This window comes from Marmota monax, unplaced genomic scaffold (genome assembly GCF_021218885.2).
Source record: "Marmota monax isolate L192 unplaced genomic scaffold, Marmota_monax_Labrador192_F-V1.1 WCK01_AAM20220418_F8-fsc00023, whole genome shotgun sequence".
NCBI classification, from domain to species: Eukaryota; Metazoa; Chordata; class Mammalia; order Rodentia; family Sciuridae; genus Marmota; species Marmota monax.
Genome location: NW_026692907.1, coordinates 12,586,865 through 12,609,222, shown reverse-complemented (window position 1 = coordinate 12,609,222; position 22,358 = coordinate 12,586,865). Strand labels below are relative to the sequence as shown.

General features: G+C 35.7%; 1 protein-coding gene across 6 annotated transcripts in view; it reads right to left on the bottom strand.

The window, feature by feature from the left end:
• Positions 1 to 21,441, bottom strand: part of Ube2u (ubiquitin conjugating enzyme E2 U) — a 53,011-nt gene extending 31,570 nt beyond the window's left edge. For 2 of the 6 annotated variants that reach the window (XR_009227400.1, XM_046451034.2), the window contains exons 1-6: positions 20,819 to 21,441; positions 19,072 to 19,153; positions 17,896 to 17,988; positions 15,690 to 15,787; positions 11,997 to 12,117; positions 4,664 to 4,712 (exon numbers count right to left, since the gene is read on the bottom strand). Coding sequence is in view for 5 of the 6 variants with exons in the window: in XM_046451034.2 (XP_046306990.1) it covers positions 4,664 to 4,712; positions 11,997 to 12,117; positions 15,690 to 15,787; positions 17,896 to 17,988; positions 19,072 to 19,153; positions 20,819 to 20,884 (509 nt within the window). In the remaining variant the exon portion in view is untranslated. Of the gene's footprint in view, positions 1 to 4,663; positions 4,713 to 11,996; positions 12,118 to 15,689; positions 15,788 to 17,895; positions 17,989 to 19,071; positions 19,154 to 20,818 lie in introns of those variants that run through there. The other 4 variants (XM_046451033.2, XM_046451032.2, XM_046451035.2 and 1 more) reach the window with 4 other exon arrangements.
• Between the last annotated feature and the right edge of the window lie 917 nt (positions 21,442 to 22,358).

The window sequence follows — 22,358 nt, the reverse complement described above, 5'->3', positions numbered from 1 at the left end:
AAGTTACCTAGTCTCTCCAAACCTGTTTCCTCATCTATAAAAGTAAGATATAGAACTTTCTCAAGTGGGTGTTGCCAACATTCAATGAAATCATGCATGAGCAGGGCCAAGTTTAACAGCTCTTCAGTACTTGGTGCCGGCTGGTCTCAATTGCCTTTGATAAGGGCACCGTCATTTCTCTCCTGCTAACTCTAGACAGCTTCCTCAACATCTCTCCCTATTCCAGGTTGTTAGGCCTCATTGCAAAACCACATTTGGTTATCTAATTCTATAGGATAAAGTCTGAATACTTACAGGTTGGAATCTGAGCATTTCCAGTCTTTTCTTTTACTAGTCTTATCCCTATGTCCAGAGGCTCCATCACATGGAATTTCCTGCAGATCCTGAGGATACCTAATACCACACTTCTATTTTTGTGCAAGCTTTTCTATTTAGACACTCTTTTCCTCTATCTGCTTGTTAAATTCTTATTCAACAAGGTTTGAGTCCAATTAACAGATTTTGAAAATGAAGGTTGATCTTATAGTGGACCCTGGTTGCCTCCTCAATAGCTAATTCATTCTTCCCACTTTATGTAGAATCCATGCATTCTGGTGAGACTGGCCCATTCCACATGAGAGCGCAAGGAGTTCAGGTACTGTCTGATCATAATGCCTATTTCAGGGATAGTAACTTGACTTAAAAAGATTGAATTAGAGCAAGGTTTATTGTAGCTTTCTAGAATAATATATCTTGATATTGGGGATGTGTCAATCCTTTTTGTTCTTTAAGATTGCCTTGCTACTCTAAATCCTTTGCATTTCAAGATGTATTTTGGAGTCAGCTTATAAATTTCCAGAAAAAAAACCCTGCTGATTTTTTTATTATGTTGAATTGAATCTATAAATTAATTTTGAAGAACTGACATAATAATAATATTTAGTCTTTCCCAAGAAACAAATGGTGACTATTTCATTCTATTCCTTTAGGTCTTTTACTATTTCTCTCAGAAATAGTTTATGATTTTCAGTATAGGTATCTTGTGCATCTTTTGTTACGTTTTGATACTGTTATAAATTACATTTAAAATCTTTCATTTTCTATTTGTCCATTGTGAACATGTAGAAATACAGTTAATTTTTTTCTCTTGCAAAAATTAAACTTGGAGCCTTGTGAATGGTAGGCAAGTGCACTACCACTGAGCTACATCCCAAGTCCCTGATTTTTAAATATTCATCCTGGATCCAGAGACCTTGCTAAACTTCTTAATTTCCAAGTTTTGTGTATTCATTTGGATTTTACGATATATATAATCATATTACCCATGAAAAAAAATGATTTGCAGCAGTCCCCCTTTTCCATAGTTTTATTCTCTGCAGTTTTAGTTACCCATAGTCAACTGTGGGGTAAAAATATTAAATGGAAAATTTCAGAAATAAAAAATTCCAAAGTTTTAAATTGCACAGATTTTGAGTAGCATGATAAAATATTGTGCCATTTAGCTTTATCCACCTTGGAGATGAATTGTCTCTTTGTCCAGTGTATCCATGCTATATATATACTACCTGCCCATTAGTCATTTAATAGCCATTTTGGTTGTCAGATTGACTGTCACAGTATAGAAGTACTTGTGTTCAAGTAACCTTTATATAATAACTTAATGCTATGTCACAATGCCTATAGCATTGCCCTCACTTCATCTTAACATATAGGCATTGTATCATCTCATAAGAAGTAGCATAGGTATAGTAAAATAAGAAATTTTGAAAGATAGAGCACACACATAATTTTTATTGTAGTATATTATCATAATGGTTCTATTTTCTTACTAGTTACTATTGCTAATCTCCTAGTGTGCTTAATTTATAAATTAAACTTTATCATACAGATATATAGGAAAAACAGAAAAAAATATAGTTTGGTATTATCTGCAGTTTCAGCATCCCTGGGGCTATTAGAATGAATCTCTGGGATGAAGAGGGATTATTGTTTTTAGCATCTGTCTGTCTCATTTTCTTCTCGGTTATCTAGCAACCAATCCTCCTCTCCATTTCCCTCTTTGGCTTTGTATGTCAGCTCCTCACACTAACACCTTGATTGCCCCTGGCATTCATGATTCATTTTTACTTTTTATTTGAGACATCAACAAGCCTTCCTGTGGGCCAGGTATTGGAAATGTGCTTGCTCATTATCCATGCTTTTGCATGTGCTACTCCCTCTGCCTAGCAAGCCCTGCTTCTGTGGTCTACAGATGATTTCCTAGTCCACCTTTAGAAATCACCTCTGGCATCACCTCCTTCTGCAAGCTGTCCTTTACATGCTCTTCTCCCAACCCCTGCTAAGACTTCGGAAGATATTTCTTCCTCTGCACTCTTCCAGTATCTTGATCTTACCTCTGTCATAGCACTTATCATATAGTATTTACGCAACTGAACAATAAACAGGCATGGACCAAGAAAATGTTACATTGCAATATTTCAAAGAGATGGTTTGAGAGATAGAAAACTTGTTTTAAATAGTGAAGGTTTCTAGAGAAAGCTTAGAAAAAATGAAAGCCACAGGGAAAGAAGTTTCTGCTAATTAGTTTAAATGTGGTTCGCTCTGACCTTAGCATTCCTCAAATTCCTCCCTAGCCATGATCCTGATATTTGCCTTGTGGCCTTCCAACTGCATCCTTTGGTGGAACATGCTTCATATATTTGTCCTGTGGGACACAAAATCAGCCTAGCTCCCTGTGTTTTCTTCTCTTCAGAAGCCATCTTTATCCTTGAGTATAAATCTCATGAAGTTAGTATCACATGTTACTTGGGGCATTTCCCCAATGCTGGGGCACAATGCCTTGGCATAGAATATATGCTCAGTAAATGCATTTTAAATATATGCATAAGTAGCTGTTCTCCCATGTATGAAAACCTGCTCTATGAACTGTGGATGGTATCCCATGGGGAAACATCCCAGATGACTACCACAAGTTCAAGTCACCTTCAATTACTGAACATTAACTGATTTCCCCTGATTATATTCTACCCAGCTGACCAGACTTCACCTGAGTTTTATTATGTCTTTTGTAAACAGTGTTTTAATTGTCTGGCTATGCTTCTGGAATATGTTTCTATATTCAGATCAGTTCTTCCAGTTCATGAAGTAATGAGAAGTTCTAAGCCTATGGTGTTAGAACACTACAATGCTAACAGCAGCATCTCCAAATAATCTCTGAAGGACATCATTGTGAATACACTATTTTAAAACTAAAAACTAGATACAGATTAGCTCAATTTAAGAACAGATGTACTTCCAAGTTTGGTGGGACATGCCTGTAATCCCACAATTTGGGAGGCGGAGACAAGAGGATTGCAAGTTCAAGATCAGCCTCAGCAACTTAGCAAGGCCCTATGGAACTTAGCAAGACCCTGTCTCAAAATAAAAAATAAAAAGGGCTGGGGATGTGGCTCAGTGGCAAATTGCCCTGGGTTAAATTTCCAGTACCACAAAAAAAAAAAAAAAAAAAAAAAACTACCACAGGCAAATGTTGGAATTCATGAATACATAACAAATTGCATCCTGATATACACCAGGAGTGCAGAATATCTGAAATCTAGATTATTGCTCTGAGTTTTGCCTAAGGTCTTCTCTAGAGAGTTCGGGATGGCACAAGACCTAATTCTGGTGTCATTTATCCTTGGTTTAGTTCAGAGAATCTACTGAAGCTTGATCACAGAAGGCTTTCAGGTCTGTTCCTACTGCTTTATTAGTTAATGTTGACACTGTATCTTTATGCACTGAAAATAACTATACTACATATAGAAAATGACTTTTTTATGTTCCGGGGGACTTCAGTGTTTTACAGATGATAAAATAGTGTTTGTGCACTGGACTACAGGTCTATTCTGTGTGGATAATTGAATGCTCTGGACCACATTGACGTATTTAAGGGACAGCTATGCCTCTACTGAATTCCAACCTAGTGCACTGTTCACTCACTAGATTATACATTATCTTCCTGCAAGTTTCCAACACTGTTGCATAAACAGAAGGCCCTTAAGTTGCCTAATTTCCCTCTTATTTAGAGCCAGTGAAGGAGCTAAATCAAACACTGTTTCAACACTAGCTAAGTGGCTGTTTTCTACTTCTGATCCGTTAACAAGGTAAAGTGGGTGGAAATTCACAGGAAAGCAAAAGCTGCAGAATTGTAACTGAGCTTCTGCCTATACCCGTTGAGGTGCTCACCATAAAATTGGTGTCACATTATCAGGTTATCTCCAAAAGGTACAATGGCCTCAACCCTATCACTATTTTCCTATAAACATAATCTTCTCCTAAATTTCTTAAAGTTTTATGGTTTACAATGATTTGTGCTCATTCTGTTGTCAACAAAACCTTTTCCTTTTCAAAATTAAGAATAGAATAATATTTTTATTACTTATAATAATAATTTAATATTTATAATATTCAGTTCATATAATTACATTTAATTTAAATTCAATAGAAAGAATTCAATAATTTCCACATTCTTCCTGAACATATTTTTTAAAAGCAAACACATAAGGTAAAAATAACACCTAACTACTCCCTTTTCCAAGTTAAAAATAATTAAAATTTAGTGATTATAGAAAATATAAGCAGTTTAAATCAATTTTCCTTTTGGTAAATAAATGGACAGAGAAGTATACAATGAAAAGCTTACCTGACCAATTTATCTTGGTCTTGAGATAACTGCATGTCATCATCCTTCACTGTAAAGAAAAAGGTGAAAGGATTCTGGTTTATTTGGAGATTGAATATACGGCTTTATGTGCACTCTTTCCGAAGTCTCAATAAAGTGCTAATAAAGGAATAAAAAATAAGGCATAAAAAATCTCAAGAAGCTCAAAAGAAAAATGACAAGAAAAATCTTCAAGATGGAAAGAAGATGTCAAGTGGTAAATAACTATCTTTAAAATTTGATAACTATCTGTATGATGAGGGGATGCCAATAAAAAGCAAGTGAAATTGGACTTCAGAATTTAAGAAGTAACTCGGGAACTGAAGCTACCTGCTAACTCTGAAAGGAGGAGTGAAAGACAGAGCACAGCCTCTTCATCCTTTGGTACCAGATGACCCTGCTCCAGGCATGATGGATGATGCTTACTATTTATATAGGAAATTTCCAGTCTCTGGAGAAGACACCTCTAGAGCAAGGGGAACTCAGGACTGGCAGATACTAAACACAGAGCGGGAGTATGGTAAGGGATAGAAAACCAGGGAAAATAAGATAATTCATACTGAACAGCAAGATCCTGACCCTTTTCCTGTCCATCTCTCAGAGTATAAGCACCTCTCTCTATTGCCACAGACTGGAAGATCTCTCTCAGGAAAAATAATCAAGCCTAAGTAAATGGTCAGATTCTTCCTGAATAACAGCTAGATGATGAAACAAAACCATCAACAAACCTAGTTTATATGCAGAACTTCCAATCTTTTAAATAGACCATTCATCCCCCAAAACAAAAGCCAAATGTTTTCTCTGATAAGCAGATGTTGATCCATAGTGAGGCAGGGGAGTAGGGAAGAATGAAGGAACTTTGGTTTGTGTAGAGGGGAATGAGGGGAGGGATGGGATTGTGGGGATGGGAAGGACAGTAGAAAGAGACAGACATTGTTACATGTAATCATATACATGTATGATTACACTAGTGGAGTGACTCTGACCATGTACAGCCAGAGGAATAAGAAGTTGGTCTCCATTTGTGTACTATATGTCAAAATGCATTCGACAGTAAAATTAATTAATTTAAAAAATAAATAGACCATTCATTATATGTTCATCATATGAATGGACAAATTCTCACAAATTTGTTTCCTGAGTGCCCAACCTGACACGCTTTGTCGATAATTAAGTCTCAGTGTAACCTATATAAGCACAGACTCCCCCCTTGGCCAGTGGCTCATTTTCTATCAGGAAAGTGGGTCCGCCAGAGGCATGACTCCAGTGCTGAATAAAGGCTGTGCTGCTCTGTGAAGTTTGCACCTGGCTCTGTCATTTTGTGCTAACAATTTTAAGAACTAAAGAATCAGATCAATAGATCTAATGTCCCAATCATAGGAGCTATAAGAGGAGACAAAAGAGAAAATTGGGGGGGGGGGCAAGGAATTACAAGAGAACTTTCTGGAACTGAAAGATAATATTTTGATATTTCTATAGCTTATCAAATGCCCTGTACAGTGAATGGAAGGAGGGGGGAACAGCAAAAAATATAACTAAGTAACATTGTCAAGAAATTTTCAATCACTGGTAATAAAAGATTTTAAAAGCTTCCAGAAATCAAGAATTATGTGTGAAGAACTGGATAACTGAATAACATCAGATTTCACAAAAGGAACTCTAGAAAGTAAAAGAGAATAGTGTTTCTACATTTTTGAAAGAAAGTTATTTCCAAACTAAAAGGCAGCCAAACCATGAGCATATAAGAGTAGAATAATCACAGAAAATAATGGAAAATTATATTTAGACCTTGTGTAGCAGGAAGTTCCTGAAGAGTGTCCTCTGAGAAAATGAAGGAACACACCAACCAAAGGAAAATGAGGCATCGAACAAGATCTCCAACCCAGAAGGCAGACAAAAGGAACATTCCAGCACACCTGCCGGAAAACTGCCAATTTGAAATTAAAAGAGGATGAGATATTCCAGGAAGGGAGTGGGGAAAGTGGAACAGATCCAACATTGATTGACTCCCTGGGAGTCTTTTCACATCTTGGTTAGAAAGTTTAGGGGAAGAATAGAGGGAAGATTTATAAAAAACAGAGAATGAAAAATCAAACCATGTGTAAAAGAAAAGAAAGAGCTTCATTCATGGCTTATTTGTGATGAATATTTAGTCATATTAATGTAACCAAACTATTTTAGGAGGAAGAGACAGAGGAAATGTGGGAGAGAATGGCAGCATAATAGACAAATCTTTCTATTTCATAAGACCACATCTATAAATAATATCTAAAATTGAAAACTTCAGAAATATTAGCACAGAGTAAGCCTAGAAATGTAGTGGTCAGTGCTGGAACAATTGTGCTGAGCAGTCACTGCCTCTGGGGGGCAGCACTCAAGGATAAAATATGTGAGCTTCTGAGGTTCGCTTTCTTTCAGAAGAATCGATTCCTATTATATGTTCCCCAAAGCTATAAACATATACTTCTTTGATAGAAAATAGATATTTAACATTTTTAGCTATAGAGACTTTGCTAAAATGTTCCTGGTCTATCTGGTGCACTAAAATACAAACAGGGAAAAAGAAGTGTGTAGAAGTGTATAGTCACAGCAAATAGACCCATATGCTACCACCCTGTTAAAAACAGGTTTTCTGTATCTCATGATAGCTGTAAGTAACAGGACATTTGTAAAACTACTGTAATCATTGGTTCTGAACGACAGTGTTAAAACTCATGTTCTTTAGCGAGAGAGCAGTGCTATTGGACTGTTTCTTTTCTCTGGACATCCAGGTGGATAGGTATTCCTACATCTAACAACAAGAACAAAAAAATTATATGTACTCATTCTAAAAATCAAAACAAAAACAAAAAACAAAAAACAAAACAGAACTAAAACCTTATGAGACATTACTTGCCTCATTTGTAGAGGCAATTTTCTTTAAAATTGCCCTGTTGTTAAGAAGATTTTAAGGGCTGGGGATGTGGCTCAAGCGGTAGCGCGCTCGCCTGGCATACGTGCAGCCCAGGTTCGATCCTCAGCACCACATACAAAGATGTTGTGTCCGCCGATAACTAAAAAATAAATATTAAAAAAAATTCTCTCTCTCACACTCTCTCTTTTTTTAAAAAAAAAGATTTTTAAAAAATAGTGAAATAATTTGGAATTTGAGCTGGAAAAGAATCAAATGCTCATCACAACGTTTTCCTAGCCATAAGCAGAACAGAATTTATTTGCATAAATATTAGGTTCTTAAAAGTTTAATGTAAATTAAAGCATTATATTCTCCATAATATTTCTATAATTCCCTTTATCCTAGTATTGACTCATCTGCTAGTTATTGCATTACAGGTTACTTAGACAATTGTCTGAAACTTATTAAGATGATTTTCTTTATTTGTCAAAAGCTTACAGGTTACTTAGACAAGTGTCTGAAACTTATTAAGAGAGATTTTCTTTATTTGTCAAAAGCTATAGGAATATACCTGGCTAAGAAAAAAGAATCTCAGGTTTAGCTACCATTATTCAGTTTACCCTCATATTTTCCTTCAACCAAAGATTTTTAAAATTCTTTAAACCTTATGTTTTTTTTAAAAAAAAATTTTGTAGTTGTAGATGGACAGCATACCTTATTTTATGTGTTTATTTTTATGTGGTGCTGAGGATTGAACCCAGTGCCTCACATGTGCAAGGCAGGTGCTCTGCCACTAAGCTACAGCCCCAGCCCTAAACCTTATGTTTTAAAATAGCAAAACAACCGTGGCAAACAGAAAACAAATAGCCATTTGACCATATAAGCACACACAAATCACAATTCACAAGAACAAACTTTTAAAAATCCATAGAGGTCAAATAAAATTCTTTTGTAACAAATTGGGAAGAAACAATACTCAGAATCTAGAAGGCAAAGTTGCCATGCATTCTCTCCTTACAGACCTTCCCTCTCCAAGTTTTTGTAACCTGACTAAAGTATAAGTTTGAAGGTACTTGAAAGGCCTCCATGCTCAACTCTTAAAACCAAGTAAGAACTTCTTTGATGACACCCCTGAGAAACAGTCATGTAACTACTAAATAAACACCAGTTATAAAAGAAAAGCATTAGTGATAGGAGATCTGTCTCTGACCTTGTCCACTATTTTAAGTTACTTGAATTGTTAAGAGAATTCTTCTTCATGTTCAGCCAGCTGGGAGCTGATGGACTTTACCAATAAGGATCGGCAACTACAATGGTATTTACTTCTAGGAAAGATCAGTTAGGTACCCAACTGGCTATATAACTTATTGTGCAAAGTGGTTACTGCAAGGGAAAAGGAGTACTAGAAATCATTGCACCAGGACTGTGCCAGGTAGTTAGGGGTATATGAACACTCTAAGGGAGACAGGGATATGGCTAAAGGAAAGGAGGCTATCAGGACATGGGAAGGTCACTGGGCCACCACCCATTGGGTCTGAGCTCAGAGCTTGGTATCTTCTTGTCAAGGCAAAGACCTAACTAGCTATGCAGATGTCAGGAAAGAGTTTGGGGAATGAGAGGCATTTGCATCTGCATATCAAATACCAAACTTATCTTAGGATAACACAATTTATTCCAGATACTTGATTATGAGGGGAAAAAATCCCCAGTGTGTTCCAGATATATTTTGACATGGGGCTGGGCCAAACCTGTAAATTCTGGACTTCAGTGACTACAATATAGAAGGGATAGGAAATATGACAGAATTCTAACTTCAATGTAGTCCTACTTGGTTTTTCAGAGCAACAAAGAAATCTCTTTTTCTGTACTTCTCTTCAAAAATTTGAAAACAGCTTTTATCATTGACTTTGATTTTCTTTCTTCCATTGGCTAAACATACACATTTTCTTCAGCAGCAAAAACCATGATGTTATAATTGAGCATATAAGTAATCTACATAAGGACCACCAGATCAAAGTAGGGTAAAATGATAATGTAAAAAATACTTAGTAAGAGGATACTTTTCTACTATGGTTTATAAGCAAATATCTCCCCACAAGAACTTTTTCGTAGAATTAAGTTCTTCTATCAAGTCAGTCTTCCATCTGTACTTGCAAATTTTAATTTTTTGACCCTAAAAGAGTGATTTTACATTTGTTCCATTAAACTTGGAAGCAACAGGAAAGTGGGAAGGCCCAGGCTGAAGCCCTGACTCAGCAGCTTGCTCTGTGTAGCCTTAGGTTAATCAAGTCATCCTTGGATTCCTCACTGAGGAAGAGAATGTGAGGATCAGATGATTACATGTGTTTGAAAGTACTAAATAAATGATGAAGTAAAATCTGGATCTAAGTTCATGCCTTTTTTTTCTCACTCATTCTACAAAATTTTTATGCAATACCTCCTGTCAGACACTACACCAGGCTCCAAGGATAGAGTTCTACTCTATAATTAATGACTATCAAGATGACACAATTAGCTGCATCTTGTTTCTTGTTTACACAATTAATTATCTGTTCCAGTTTTGTGTCATTTAAAACTGTGACAATAGTTCTTCCTATGCTTTCCCTAGATCTCTGTACTGGTATTTTAAATATGTAACATGAGAAAGGATTCTACTAATATTCTAGTAGACCATTTCCCCAGAGGTTACAAGTAATTAATTCTTATGGGATGCAGTTTCCAACAGAAACATACTACCATCTAATTTAGAGTGAACAAGTGCCTGCCACTTCCTCATTCCTGATGTGTAGCCACTACCTCTACTATATTAGGACACTCTTTCTCTATGAAGCTGTGGAAAATTTTCTCTTCCTGGCATCCCACACTACCATTCCTGGCCCAGCCAAGATGGCAGAAATAAGTAGACACTTAAATACTCTATTGTATTTCCATACATTTCACCAACATACATAAGTGAATTAAGTGAAAGCTTCCAAACTATTTGGTTTGTCACTCATTTCCTGGGCAGTGTGGTAATGTGAGCAGCTTTTCTGGAAGGCGTGCTGGCAAAGTTGGAGAACTGAAAGAAATAAAGGCTGATGTCTACCTGTGGAGGACAAAAGAAAGGACTGACCTCCATCAGGTATCTTCTCTTTTCTTTCTGTAGGGAAAACTCAAAATCTATTGTGCAAAATCATTTATTGCAGAAAATTCTTTAGAACCAGTTTTGAAAATAGTCACTCACCAGAAATACTGATATAACTTTGTTATATAGAATGTTTCTTTGTAATGCTAGTACTATCGGCCTCAGTGGAAGGTTATGTGGTATATATCATTTCTTTATTCATCCCACAGATATTTACTGAAAGCCAGTACTGTTCTCCAGAGGATACAGCAGGGAATGCTACAGAATACTGGTAGATTCAGAAATGTGGTCCAAGTGAAGCAGTACTGCTCTCTGTGTAGAGATCAAACTAAAAAATGTCAGGGAATGTTTGAAAAATTCTGAGAAAACCAAGACATATTTGGAGATACTGGGAAAGATGCCTGATCGATATTGTTTGATTTGCATCAGACCCAAAATTCCTGTAGAAGAGAAGGAGTTGAACTTGGCCACAATTGTGCAGACCTAGCTAATGGACTAGGGGCAGGGATGGGAGTCCTAGAAGGGGACTGGAAAAGAGACAATAGAAATAAGAGAGAAAAAACACCAGTAAAGGTCAAAGCCCAGTGGCTGGGGAGGTAATGATACCAGCTGCTATGCAAAGTAGTTTTATGCTACTTACTAGGAGGAGGGACAGAGATACAAAGGAAAGAACAGTTCTCACCTGTGGGAAAAGCCCTCCGGGTTCTGCTAACTGGAAAGAAAGCACAGGAGCAACACAGCCAAAGTCAAGAGTCACAGGGAGGATACCAGAGTATCAGAAAAACACTGGACCTTAAAGCAGATTTTGGAGAGCTTCAGATGCCAATTCCACGAGCCTATTAGAAGGAATACCTGGGAGGGAACGCTCCAGAAGAAAATGCTGAGTGTTTTGTTAATCAAGAGGAAAGTACTCTCACTTGAATAACATCTAGGGTACTGCAGGTAAAGTCTGGGAAATATCCATTACAGATATGAGTTAAAGATATCATATTATGATGGGTAGGCACCATCCATTCTTATGACCTTATCAGATGATTCTGGGAAGAATCTGCTTCCATAACATGTAAAGACACTGAACTTCCCATCTTTGCTGATTTTTAAAAAAGGATCACTGATTAGATTGACAAAAAATTATAATAGAAGAGATCTTAGTATCATTTCATTAGTGAAAATGGAGTAAATAGGCCCCTCTATAATATTCAAATATTCCCTTCTACAACAATTATTTGTTAGATCATTTATTTGCTATAAATGCTTATTGTATAAATGACAGTTGCCAAATAACAAGTCTTCCTTACGTTTTAATGGCTCCTGGAAGAGCTTTCGAATTATTTTTCTATACATATATTCATCTTTAATCAGCATTTGGGCCGCTTGCATGTTCACTGGGTTTTCCAGCACTGGGTAAGAAAGCATAACCTAAAAGAAAACACACAATGTATGTGAGTTTTTAAAGTAAACGTTTTCACAAAAAGACAGACAAATACATACAGCTCTCAACAAGCATATCTGTATAGACCTAGAGATCAATATAAAGATAGCACAACAGAATCTGTACTCTGAAGAAACTCTTGATCTATCTTGGTTTAAACTAGGATCAGAGCTCGTTAAAAGTTCTTTCCTATAACATTTCTTTCTGTCATATAAATTTAAATTGGATTTATGCATAAATGGAAATAAACATTAAGGAATATTGAAACATCTCTGTACATGGGTTAACACATTTTAACATAAGATCACATTAGATACATGGATAAACTAGCACATTTGTGCTTGCTCACACGTCGATATCCCTCCAGGTCATGGTTAAGACCATATCTGTAGTAGTTTTCTATTGTTGCTGTAATAGTTACCACAAATTTAGCAGCTTTAAAACAGCACAAATTTATTATCTCACATTTCTGGCTGGGCTGGTTTCACTTTGGGTTTAACAAGATTGAAATCAAAGTGATTGCTGGGCCTCTTATCAGATGATTCTGGGAAGAATCTGCTTCCAAGCTCACTCAGAGGGTGAAATGAATTCAATTCAGTTCCTTTCTGGATTTTATTTATTTTCACCGGCTGTTACCTGGGAGCCACCCTCAGCTCCTAGAGACCTATCTCCAGTCTCTGCAGTGAACTCTGAGGATCTGAGAACACAATGGAATGACAAATTTTCTTTTGCTTGGAATCTCTCTTACATCCCCTTTGCCCACATCCCCTCTCCTTCCACTGCCTTTCTTTGACTCTTGTGCCTTCTTCTTCTATTGCTGAGGGCTCATGATTACTTTGGTCCATCTGCATAATCCAGGACAACCTTCCTATTATCATACCAGCTGATTAGTAACCATAATTCCCTCTGCAAGTGCTTTCACAATAGTACTTAGTCTAGTGTTTGAATAACTGGAGGATGGCAGTTTCAGGGGGAACTCTTTAAAATTTTGCTTACTGCAGTATCTGTGCCCTTGACCAAATGAGATCAGTGGGAATTAGAAATGAATAGTTCTGCTAGACCATGATTTGTTTATCTGGCACCTCAAAATTATCTTACCTCAAACTGCAAGTATTTATTCAATAATTCAGTATTTTGAACATTATGCGACATGCAAACTCTATAATAAAATATAATTAAAACTACTACAAATTATGCATTACTAATACAATACCTATTTGTAGACACAGAACAAAGTCAATCATGGTGGCTTAAAAGTTATGGAAATTATGGCAATCTTTTACTAATGAAAGCAATCATTTGACATCTGTTATTTCCAAAGCAACAAGCATTGTCTGCCGTTACTTGAGTTTTCCTGTTTGGAAAACACATTTAAGCCATATTTCCAAGAATATTAAATCACCAAAATAAGGATTCAGTGTAGATCGTAATATACCTTTCAAAGTGGGTGGGAAGCAGATGAAACTTCTCTTCAAAGAGCAAACTTTTGGTCTTTGGCTGGAAAGATAATCTTACTCAGAGAAGCACAGCTGGAAAAGTTTATTCAGTAGTCTGCTTATTAACCACTAGGCCCAAGACCTATTCACCTCATGTATACACAAGCTATTATGTGTATTTAATGATTTTTAAGAACTGGTATATAAGTGTATTTTAAAATGTATAAATCAAACATCCTGCTAAAATGGCAAAAAGAAATAAAGATTTAACCTTTAAATTAGTTATGTGGTAATCTCTTTAAAAAAGTTCCCAGGGGAGAAACACTAATAACAATAGAGCTGGGATTTTCCTTTATGATTATCAGTGATTTTGTTTTCTTTCCCTTTACATTATCAATCTTCTGTGATGTGACATACTTGTTTTATTAATATATTAAAAAAAAGATGAGTAACTGTATTATCTACTAGTTTTTCTCAATATATTTGGCAACACCCTGTGGTCACTTTGCTTGACTGTTTAATAGTAAAAATAATCATGATATTTACTATCACCTCTTGTGCTCTTGGAGTAGACACAGTTCCAATTACTTTCACATGTACTCATTAATTTAACCTCACAAGTCACATGATGTAGCTACTAATAACTGCCTTTCTTTCTTTCTTTTAATGTTTTCTTAGTTATAGATGGATGGCATGCCTTTATTTTATTTATTTATTTTTTTATGTGGTGCTGAGGATAGAACCCAGTGCCTCACACAATGCTAGTGCTCTGCCATTGAGCTACAGCCCCAGCCCAAATAACCACCTTTCTTGTAGCTAAAGAAATTGAGGTATGGAGAGACAAACTTATCCAACAGTGCAAGGATATCAAGTAGAAAAAACAGGATTTGAAGGCAAGCAATCTTAGAACCCCAATTTTCCTTTCATTACATTATTCTTCAATTCAAAATTTTCACCAGTTCATTCCAGTTTTCCATCACTCATTACATTTTGGGAACATTCATCTTTATTATTCTATGACAGACTGTATTTCAGATGGAAGAGAAAGGAATATGTCTCAGTTTAAAGGGATCCAAAAGTTCAACCCCAGATACCTGAATAGCACATTCACTCAGTTCCTTGAAATTTTTGCTCAAATGTCTCTTTCCCAGAATCAGCCTCATACAAGTAGAGGCTTAACACATATTTGTAGAATAAAATAATGATTGAATTGGACATGAAATCTTTTTAAAAGATTACACTTTACTCATTCAGTGAACTAAGATGCCTAGATAGGGAAATTAACTATTATTTTACTCATTTAAAAAAATAAGTAGGAGAAATGGGATTTGTATTATAATTCTGTTGAGAAAATTCAATTAAGTCAAACTCCTTTGTTCTCCAAGTATTTCAGATAATCAAAAGTTAATACTTTATCTCCAGATATTATTAATGATAAGTAAGTCCCTAGATAGAATAGCGCTAAGCCTGATCCAAGTAGTCAAAACAAATGTCATGGAAATAATTTTAGCATAAGATGAGAGAGGAGGGCTTTTAAGGGTCAGGAATAACATAAGACAGAGGTATGCTTCTAGGGACCGTGGGTCCAGGGCATAAAGGTGATGGCACTTGGGAAACAGGCTCCTATATGAGGAGAGGAGAGAATTCCTGGTTTAATTGTTTGCTGGGTTTGATATGAACATTTATAAGAGAAACTAGCCAGCACTGTCAGAACACAGGATAAAATAAAGCATTTTAAGTTATAGTCATGTGATTCACCTCTTCTGAAGAAGGCAAGGTTCATGAATGAGGAAAGATTTAAAAGGCCTGTTTTGTATTAGGAAATAAAGTTAAGAGCCAAAAGAAAACCTAAGACTATATTTCTACAATTGAAACCATTCAAACCATTATTTTCTTCTATTATAAAATGTGTATTCTCTGGTTGTAAAGGCCCTTAATTACAATTTCAAATTAAAATAAAAATCTTTATAACGTAAGTTCCACTTTGTGTCTAGATATAGAATGTTGATTTACATAAGCTTTCTCAAATCCTTTAAACATTTAAATATGCATTGTACATTTTGATCCTTGTGTTTTGAATAAATGGGGTATTAAAGAAAGCATTATAATAAATCTATTCTTACCTGTAGGGCAAGTAAGATACTGCTCAATGTATAGCCTGTATTCCACATCTTGGGGTTGTCCAAAAAATCTACACAGGGCTGACCAGTATATGGGTCTACTGTATTAAAATAATACATTGATGTTGATATATAATAATATTATCCTTTGAAACTTATAAATATCAAAATGCCTAGACCAGAAATGAAATCCACATGTTGGATGGGATGGAACTTCCCTCCAGTCTGTTATATTAGATTGGAAAGATACCAAACATTGGCTTATGTCCTCACACAGCTAATTAACTAATTCAGTGTTTAAAGAAAAAAAAATAGAATAGAGCCAAATATGAAAAATGAAACTATAGAATAACTAGAAGAAAATTAAAATAATTACTAGATTTTGTTTCACAAAAACTCATTAAACTTAAAGAGAATGGCAAAAACCACAAATAACAAAATTAATAGATCTGATTACATTAAAAAAAGTTTAATCCTAGATGTAAAAAGAAAACAGCATGAACAAAATTAAAATTAGTGACAAATTAGGAATATTTGCAACATCTATGACATAATGATGATATTATAAATTATGTCATATAAGTCATCAAATTAGAAATATAATCACAAAAGTGAAAAAATTGTTTACTTCACAAGTATTCAAAGAAGTGTTTATTAGAATAATAGCAATCTAGCATGTATGAGACACTGGTTGAGTGCCAACAATGTAAAGAAAATAATAATAATAATTTAAAAAATAATAGCAAGATTCTTATCAATTAGGCAAAAAATTTCTCCAAAGTTTCTATGCTCAGAACTGAACGGTGCTAAACAGAACTTGATATACATTTCCTGGTGGGAATGCAGATTACATTGAAAGACAATTTGCATATATATTATATAAAATATAAAATAATTATATAAATTTAAAATAATTATATAAAACTATACATAGCTATCTTTCTGGACTGGAGGTCTAATATATAACCTTCCTCTTTTCTTAAGTTCACATAAAAGTATGAAACAGAACAAGGTGTTAAAAGAAGGAAGTTAGCATCAGCTTTGCTATATGTGAGACTGAAATGGAAGATACATTTGATCAATGGCTTTAATTGGCTCCACAAAAGTCTCTCTGATTTGAACTTACCCACCAAACTAACAGCCTGCTTAAGTTTCCTGCTTGGAGGAACAGACTGTACCCATTCCAAGGTCAGGATAGTTGGAAAGAAAGAGTGTTGAGAAAGTGCTAGGCCACAGGTGATCAATTCCTTCCCTCACCTCCGTAGTCAGGTAAGTGACTTCTCTTGGGACGAGTAGGGGAGGAAAAAACAATCACAGGCTTTCCCATATTTTTCCCTCCTAGAGACAGAAATTGCCTCTACTCCATGTGAGGAGTGAGGCCTAGGGGTAAGAATACATCCTATTGAATTTAACCCATGAATGTCCTAAATATTAAACCAAATATGGCACAATTTTACATTCTGAATTTCAAAAATAGATTTTAATTACAAAAATAATAATGTACTGGGGGGTAAAGTACATAAGAGAATATAAAGTAAAATACAAATGTTCCCCTGTCTACCAATTCCACTTTTCAGTTATTACCAGTTGGTCCATAAAAGCTACATACACATATACATATGCACACGTGTGTGTATTTATTAAATGTAATTATATTTTACATTTTGTTGTTCAAAATGGTTTTTTATGTAACAGTGAACTGTTAATATATTTCCAGACATAAATATTTATCAAAAAATATTTGAGTACCTATGTACCAAACAAGGAAGATTCTAGGGATATAACAATGAACAAGATTCTAGCTTTCATAGATCTTCCTTGATTTGTTTAAAGGTAAAAGATATCACAAGGGATTTTTCACTTAAGAATTCCTGTAATAAGGAGCATTTAGGTTACAGTAGGTCCTCTGCATGTATAGGTTTGGCATCCTTGGATTCAAAACTATATATAATACCTCAACTATGTAGAAAAAATATATATACATAAAAAGAAAATAAATTTGTCAACATATTAAAAGTAATATCTCTTTGCATTAGGATTCGAGGTGATCATAATTTTTTTCTTCAATTTCACAGTTTCCCCAACAAACACATAATCATATTCAAGTTGTTAAAAAGAAACATAATTACATTAAACATTAATAAAGAATAAGTATTATAGATACAGAGCCCCTGATAATTAAAAAAAAAAATCTCAGTTTAGTCCTTACCATTTGGATGAAAAGGAATTGTTGTAAATTTCACAACTGGAGGGGCAAGGTTGTACTCTGATGTAAATTCTATTGTCAGTTGTAAAACAAATCCTATGATGTAGAAATAAACGATTTTATTGAAGTGCCACTTTGTGCGGGTGAACTCCAATCTGATTAACATTGGAGTTTCTCCTGATGGTTTGCTTAAGTCAATTGCTTCACGGTGCATAGACCCCCTTGGGTATTATAACATTTTTCACAACCTAATTGTGCTACTTTGCAGCCTCTTTCCCATCAGTCCTTTGTTTCCACCACCTCTGTTCCCCTAAAGCTAAAGTCACCAGAACCTGCTGCACCCTTTCTTGCTTTCAATTGCAGCTTTGCTGTGCTGATTGCCTGAATTTCTTTCCCTCTTCTGAACCTGACAAACTCTTAAACATTCTTCAGGATTCAACTCAAATGTCACTTCTTTGGAAAGACATTCCTGATTCTCCCAGGAATAATTCACCAATCACTCCCTCTTAGGCATTCTGTTCAAAATTCTTAGTAGTACAAATTATATTTTACTGTAATTATCAGCTTATCTCCCCTGCCTCACTCAAGGAATCTGTCTTGCTAACTCATGATTGAAAGAACACATGGTCATTAAAGTTTACAGTGATCCAGTCAGTCTTCTTAAGAATTTGTTATGGAAATTTAGGGGAAAATCATAGTGGGTAAAATGAGAAGAAACTGGGATTTTGAAAGTCAATAGGAATTTTAATAGATATTCTCTGATCTTCTGAAAGAACATTAGAAGATATTCTTAATCAATATGCTTTATTGTGTTTGCTTTTTAAAAATGTGATAACATTGGGACTGAGGGTGTGGCTCAGTGTTGGAATACTTGCGTAGCATGGAGGAGGCCCTGGGTTCAATGTTCAGCATAAAAATAAAAAGATCTGGCATAAAGGAAAAAAAAAATCTAGAATTTCAATCTATGTTTAAAAATAGCAAAAACATTTCTATATTGCAAATAATGTGAATATTTTAGAATTCTAGTGAATTGGTATAATTCAAACATATAAAGAATTTCAGAAAATTATAATACAATATAACTATATATATACATATATATGTATATATATATAAACACAAAGGATACAGACTATTCATGATATAAAAAATTTTAAAGCAGATTTTGAAAACACAAACCATGCAAACTTGAATTCTGTAGACCTTCAATTTCAGCTTGCCATTTCAGCATATCATCAGTTATAGGAAAAGCAGTAATACCCTTTAAAAAAACAATATAGAAGCAGACAAAAGATTATTAATTGCAGTTTTGAAAATCAGATGTCAGATTATACTGAATTCCAAAAACTCTAAAAGTTTTTATTTATTTATTCATTGGTTGACAAGTTTATTTATCGGTTGATCTGGGGATGTTTTATATGCCTTATTGCATTGAAATTAAGGTAGATTCTAGGGAACTCATGCAATAGTAAAATTAAAAATCACAAGGGAAACTAGAATATCGAGATTGGTGTTTGTGTCTTATACAGTGTCTGTGTCAATAGCCAATTTAAGATTCAAATTAGAAAAGTATGAAATAGTTAGAAAGCCCATGTTTCTTCAAAGCTTTTTAAAGATATATGAATGCTATATGGAAGGCATAAAGTAGGAATGTTTTCTTTAAGAAAAAAATCCAATATTACAATTGTATGTAAAAAGAATTTTTCCTCTACTTGAAGTATTGTTCCAATGAAGAGCCCAGAATGTGTTTAATAGAAAACCTACCAATCAATTATGTTGAGGAGTACACTTAAATATTTCAATAAATATTTCTGAACAAACATATTTGTTAGGTGCTTGCCTGGATGAACAGCATCTCTCTCTCTCTCTCTCTCTCTCTCTCTCTCTCTCTCTCTCTCTCTCTCTCTGATTTCTGCTTTACACTTTTTTAACCTTTATTTTATTTTTTATGTGGTACTAAGTATGGAATCCACTGCCTCACTGTACCAGGCAAGCACTCCACCACTGAGCCACAATCCCAGCCCAGCCCTTCTCTCTTATCTATATTATCTGTGTTTATATATCCCTTCATTGAGTTCTCTTTGCTAGAGAACCAGAAAGTTCACAATGAGCAGAGACAATATGAAATCTAAGGTCTATGCCTCTGGGAAATTTGTTGATAAACTGTTCCTAATATCTTCAGTGTGGACTTTTTACTTTTATAGCATGGTGAAAACAGACCACACTGAACTGGAAATAACAGTGCAACTGTTGGTAGCATTCTGTACCTTCCTTCTAAGAATGACTTTCTTTCTAGATTTTTTCTTAAGCACTCCTTTTTCCTCTTATCATCCACTTCACGTTCTTCATAAATTTGGCCAACACCCATTCCAACATTTCATTGGTGGCAAAGTAGGGCAAAGATATTGCATTCCTCTGAGATAAAATTATAAGAGAAATGTATTGGTGTGTTATGCTGGTAAAAATGCATTAGACAGTAAGTACTAGAACACAAGGGTAAGAGTAAGGAGTTTGGAATCAGATTGGGCCAAATCATTTTGGAATCTTTCAAAAACTTAGGTTCTGGTAGGTAAAATTAAATACTGATTATTTTATAGTATTGTAATTAATGAGCATAACCCTGAACCTACTAGTTACTTACCACTTGATAGATTCTAATACTCAGGGCTTAAATCCACAATAAATTACTCAGCACAATATGCTTAAAATTGTTAGCCATAATTGTTAAAAATTATTTTTTAAAAATAATTGATAGCCAATTATTTTTAAGAAATAGTATTATGAAATAGTTTTGGTAAATAACAATATCATAGTGGCAAATTAGGTTTAATTAAATTATGATTTATAGAATAAACACGGATTAAACTACTTCTTAAAAATCATTAACCAGTGAAAAAACAAATCCCTCCACATCCCCAGTACTTACCACAAAATTGCTCTGGTTCAACTCTTTTAAGTCTCTTTTCAGCAAGATGTAAGCTCTGCTGTACATGATAACGCAGCAGAGGATCTGCCACTGTTCACAGGAAGACTGCGAGCTCCTCAGGTTTACTCTGAGCCACCTGTCTGAGGTTTTGGGTCATCCATCTACATTCAGTTAGGTCTCAGAGGTCACTTGCTTTCTAGAATCCCAGAACATTCCCAAGATAAACGGTTTCTTAGTTTGGGATATAACAATGACTTTTCTTTTCCTATTCTGACTCCTCTAAAGGAAGACTTCCAGAAGGGAAATTGGGGTCTCACTCATCTGCGGAGTGTTACTGCAGCGCCAACCCACCCTCCCAACACAAATATGGATGAGCAACTGGGGCCACCCGGGTTGTTGGCTCTTGAAGTGGCAATGAGGAGAGTGGGCATAAGACAGTCCCAGCAAGTTGTGGTTTAGGCTTCGCAGGTGTGACAAGGTGTCCGCTGAGCCGGAGGAAGCAAATCGGTTGCCCAGCAACAGACTCAGGGAAAGTCTAACTGTGGTGGAAGGTTGGCCTCTTCTCATCCAATCAACGGCGGGGTGTAGCGGCTGGATATCTCCGCAGCCAATCAACGATCAGTTTCACTTTGAAAGGCCAATGAAATCCGTGGTCAAGGCGACACCCCCCGCTTTCAGTCCGCGGACGAGGACTCCACCCGGCGGGTGTGGGGGGTCCGCGGTGAGATTCCAGGACCCAGCCTGTAAGTCACAGAAACCTTCATCCAAAGTGCATCTCCGAAATTAGCCTTCCTAATTCTTTATCAGGGACTAGCCGGTAATAAATGACTAGTAGGTTACAGGTTTGGGTTTATTCATAACCTCTTGGCTGGTATGGCGAGATATCGTTCTTAGCCCAATCTCATACATTATGATGTTATCGAGTCCTCCAGTTACCTGGGAGAGAGCTCCAGGGATAGGGAAGGGTGTAAAATTCCTCAGATTCCCATCACTTCCTGCACAGTTTCGCTCTCGCTGTTCCTTCTACTTGGCACCACATTCTTTCCATGTTTCTCGCCCCCGTTTCCTCTTCGCTCATCCTTCAGATTTCATGACTTTGTAAAGTCATCGCTAAAATGCAATGAGGCGCCTCTCGTTCTCACCACGAGACCCTATATTTGCCTCTTTGTTAGCATTATCACATTGTTTCACAATTGCCTTTCGTCTTCACCAAGCTGGGAACTCCTCATTCCCTGTGCCAAACTTAGAACCTGGCGTCTTTGTTCAGAGGGCTTTCTTCATTTACTTACTAATTTTATAGAAATGGGATATCGGTTTAATCAGTTCATTTCATAAATACTGATTAAGCACCTATTTTACAGACTGTGGAACAATTCAAAGGAAGTCACTCATTATTGCTCCAATGTACAATAAGCAAGTACAGTCAGACCTCTGTATCTGCAGGTTCTGGGTCCTTGTGGGATCAGCATTTTTGGATTCAACCAACTACACATAGAAAATAATTGGAAAAAATACTTATGTTGCATCTGTACTGAATATG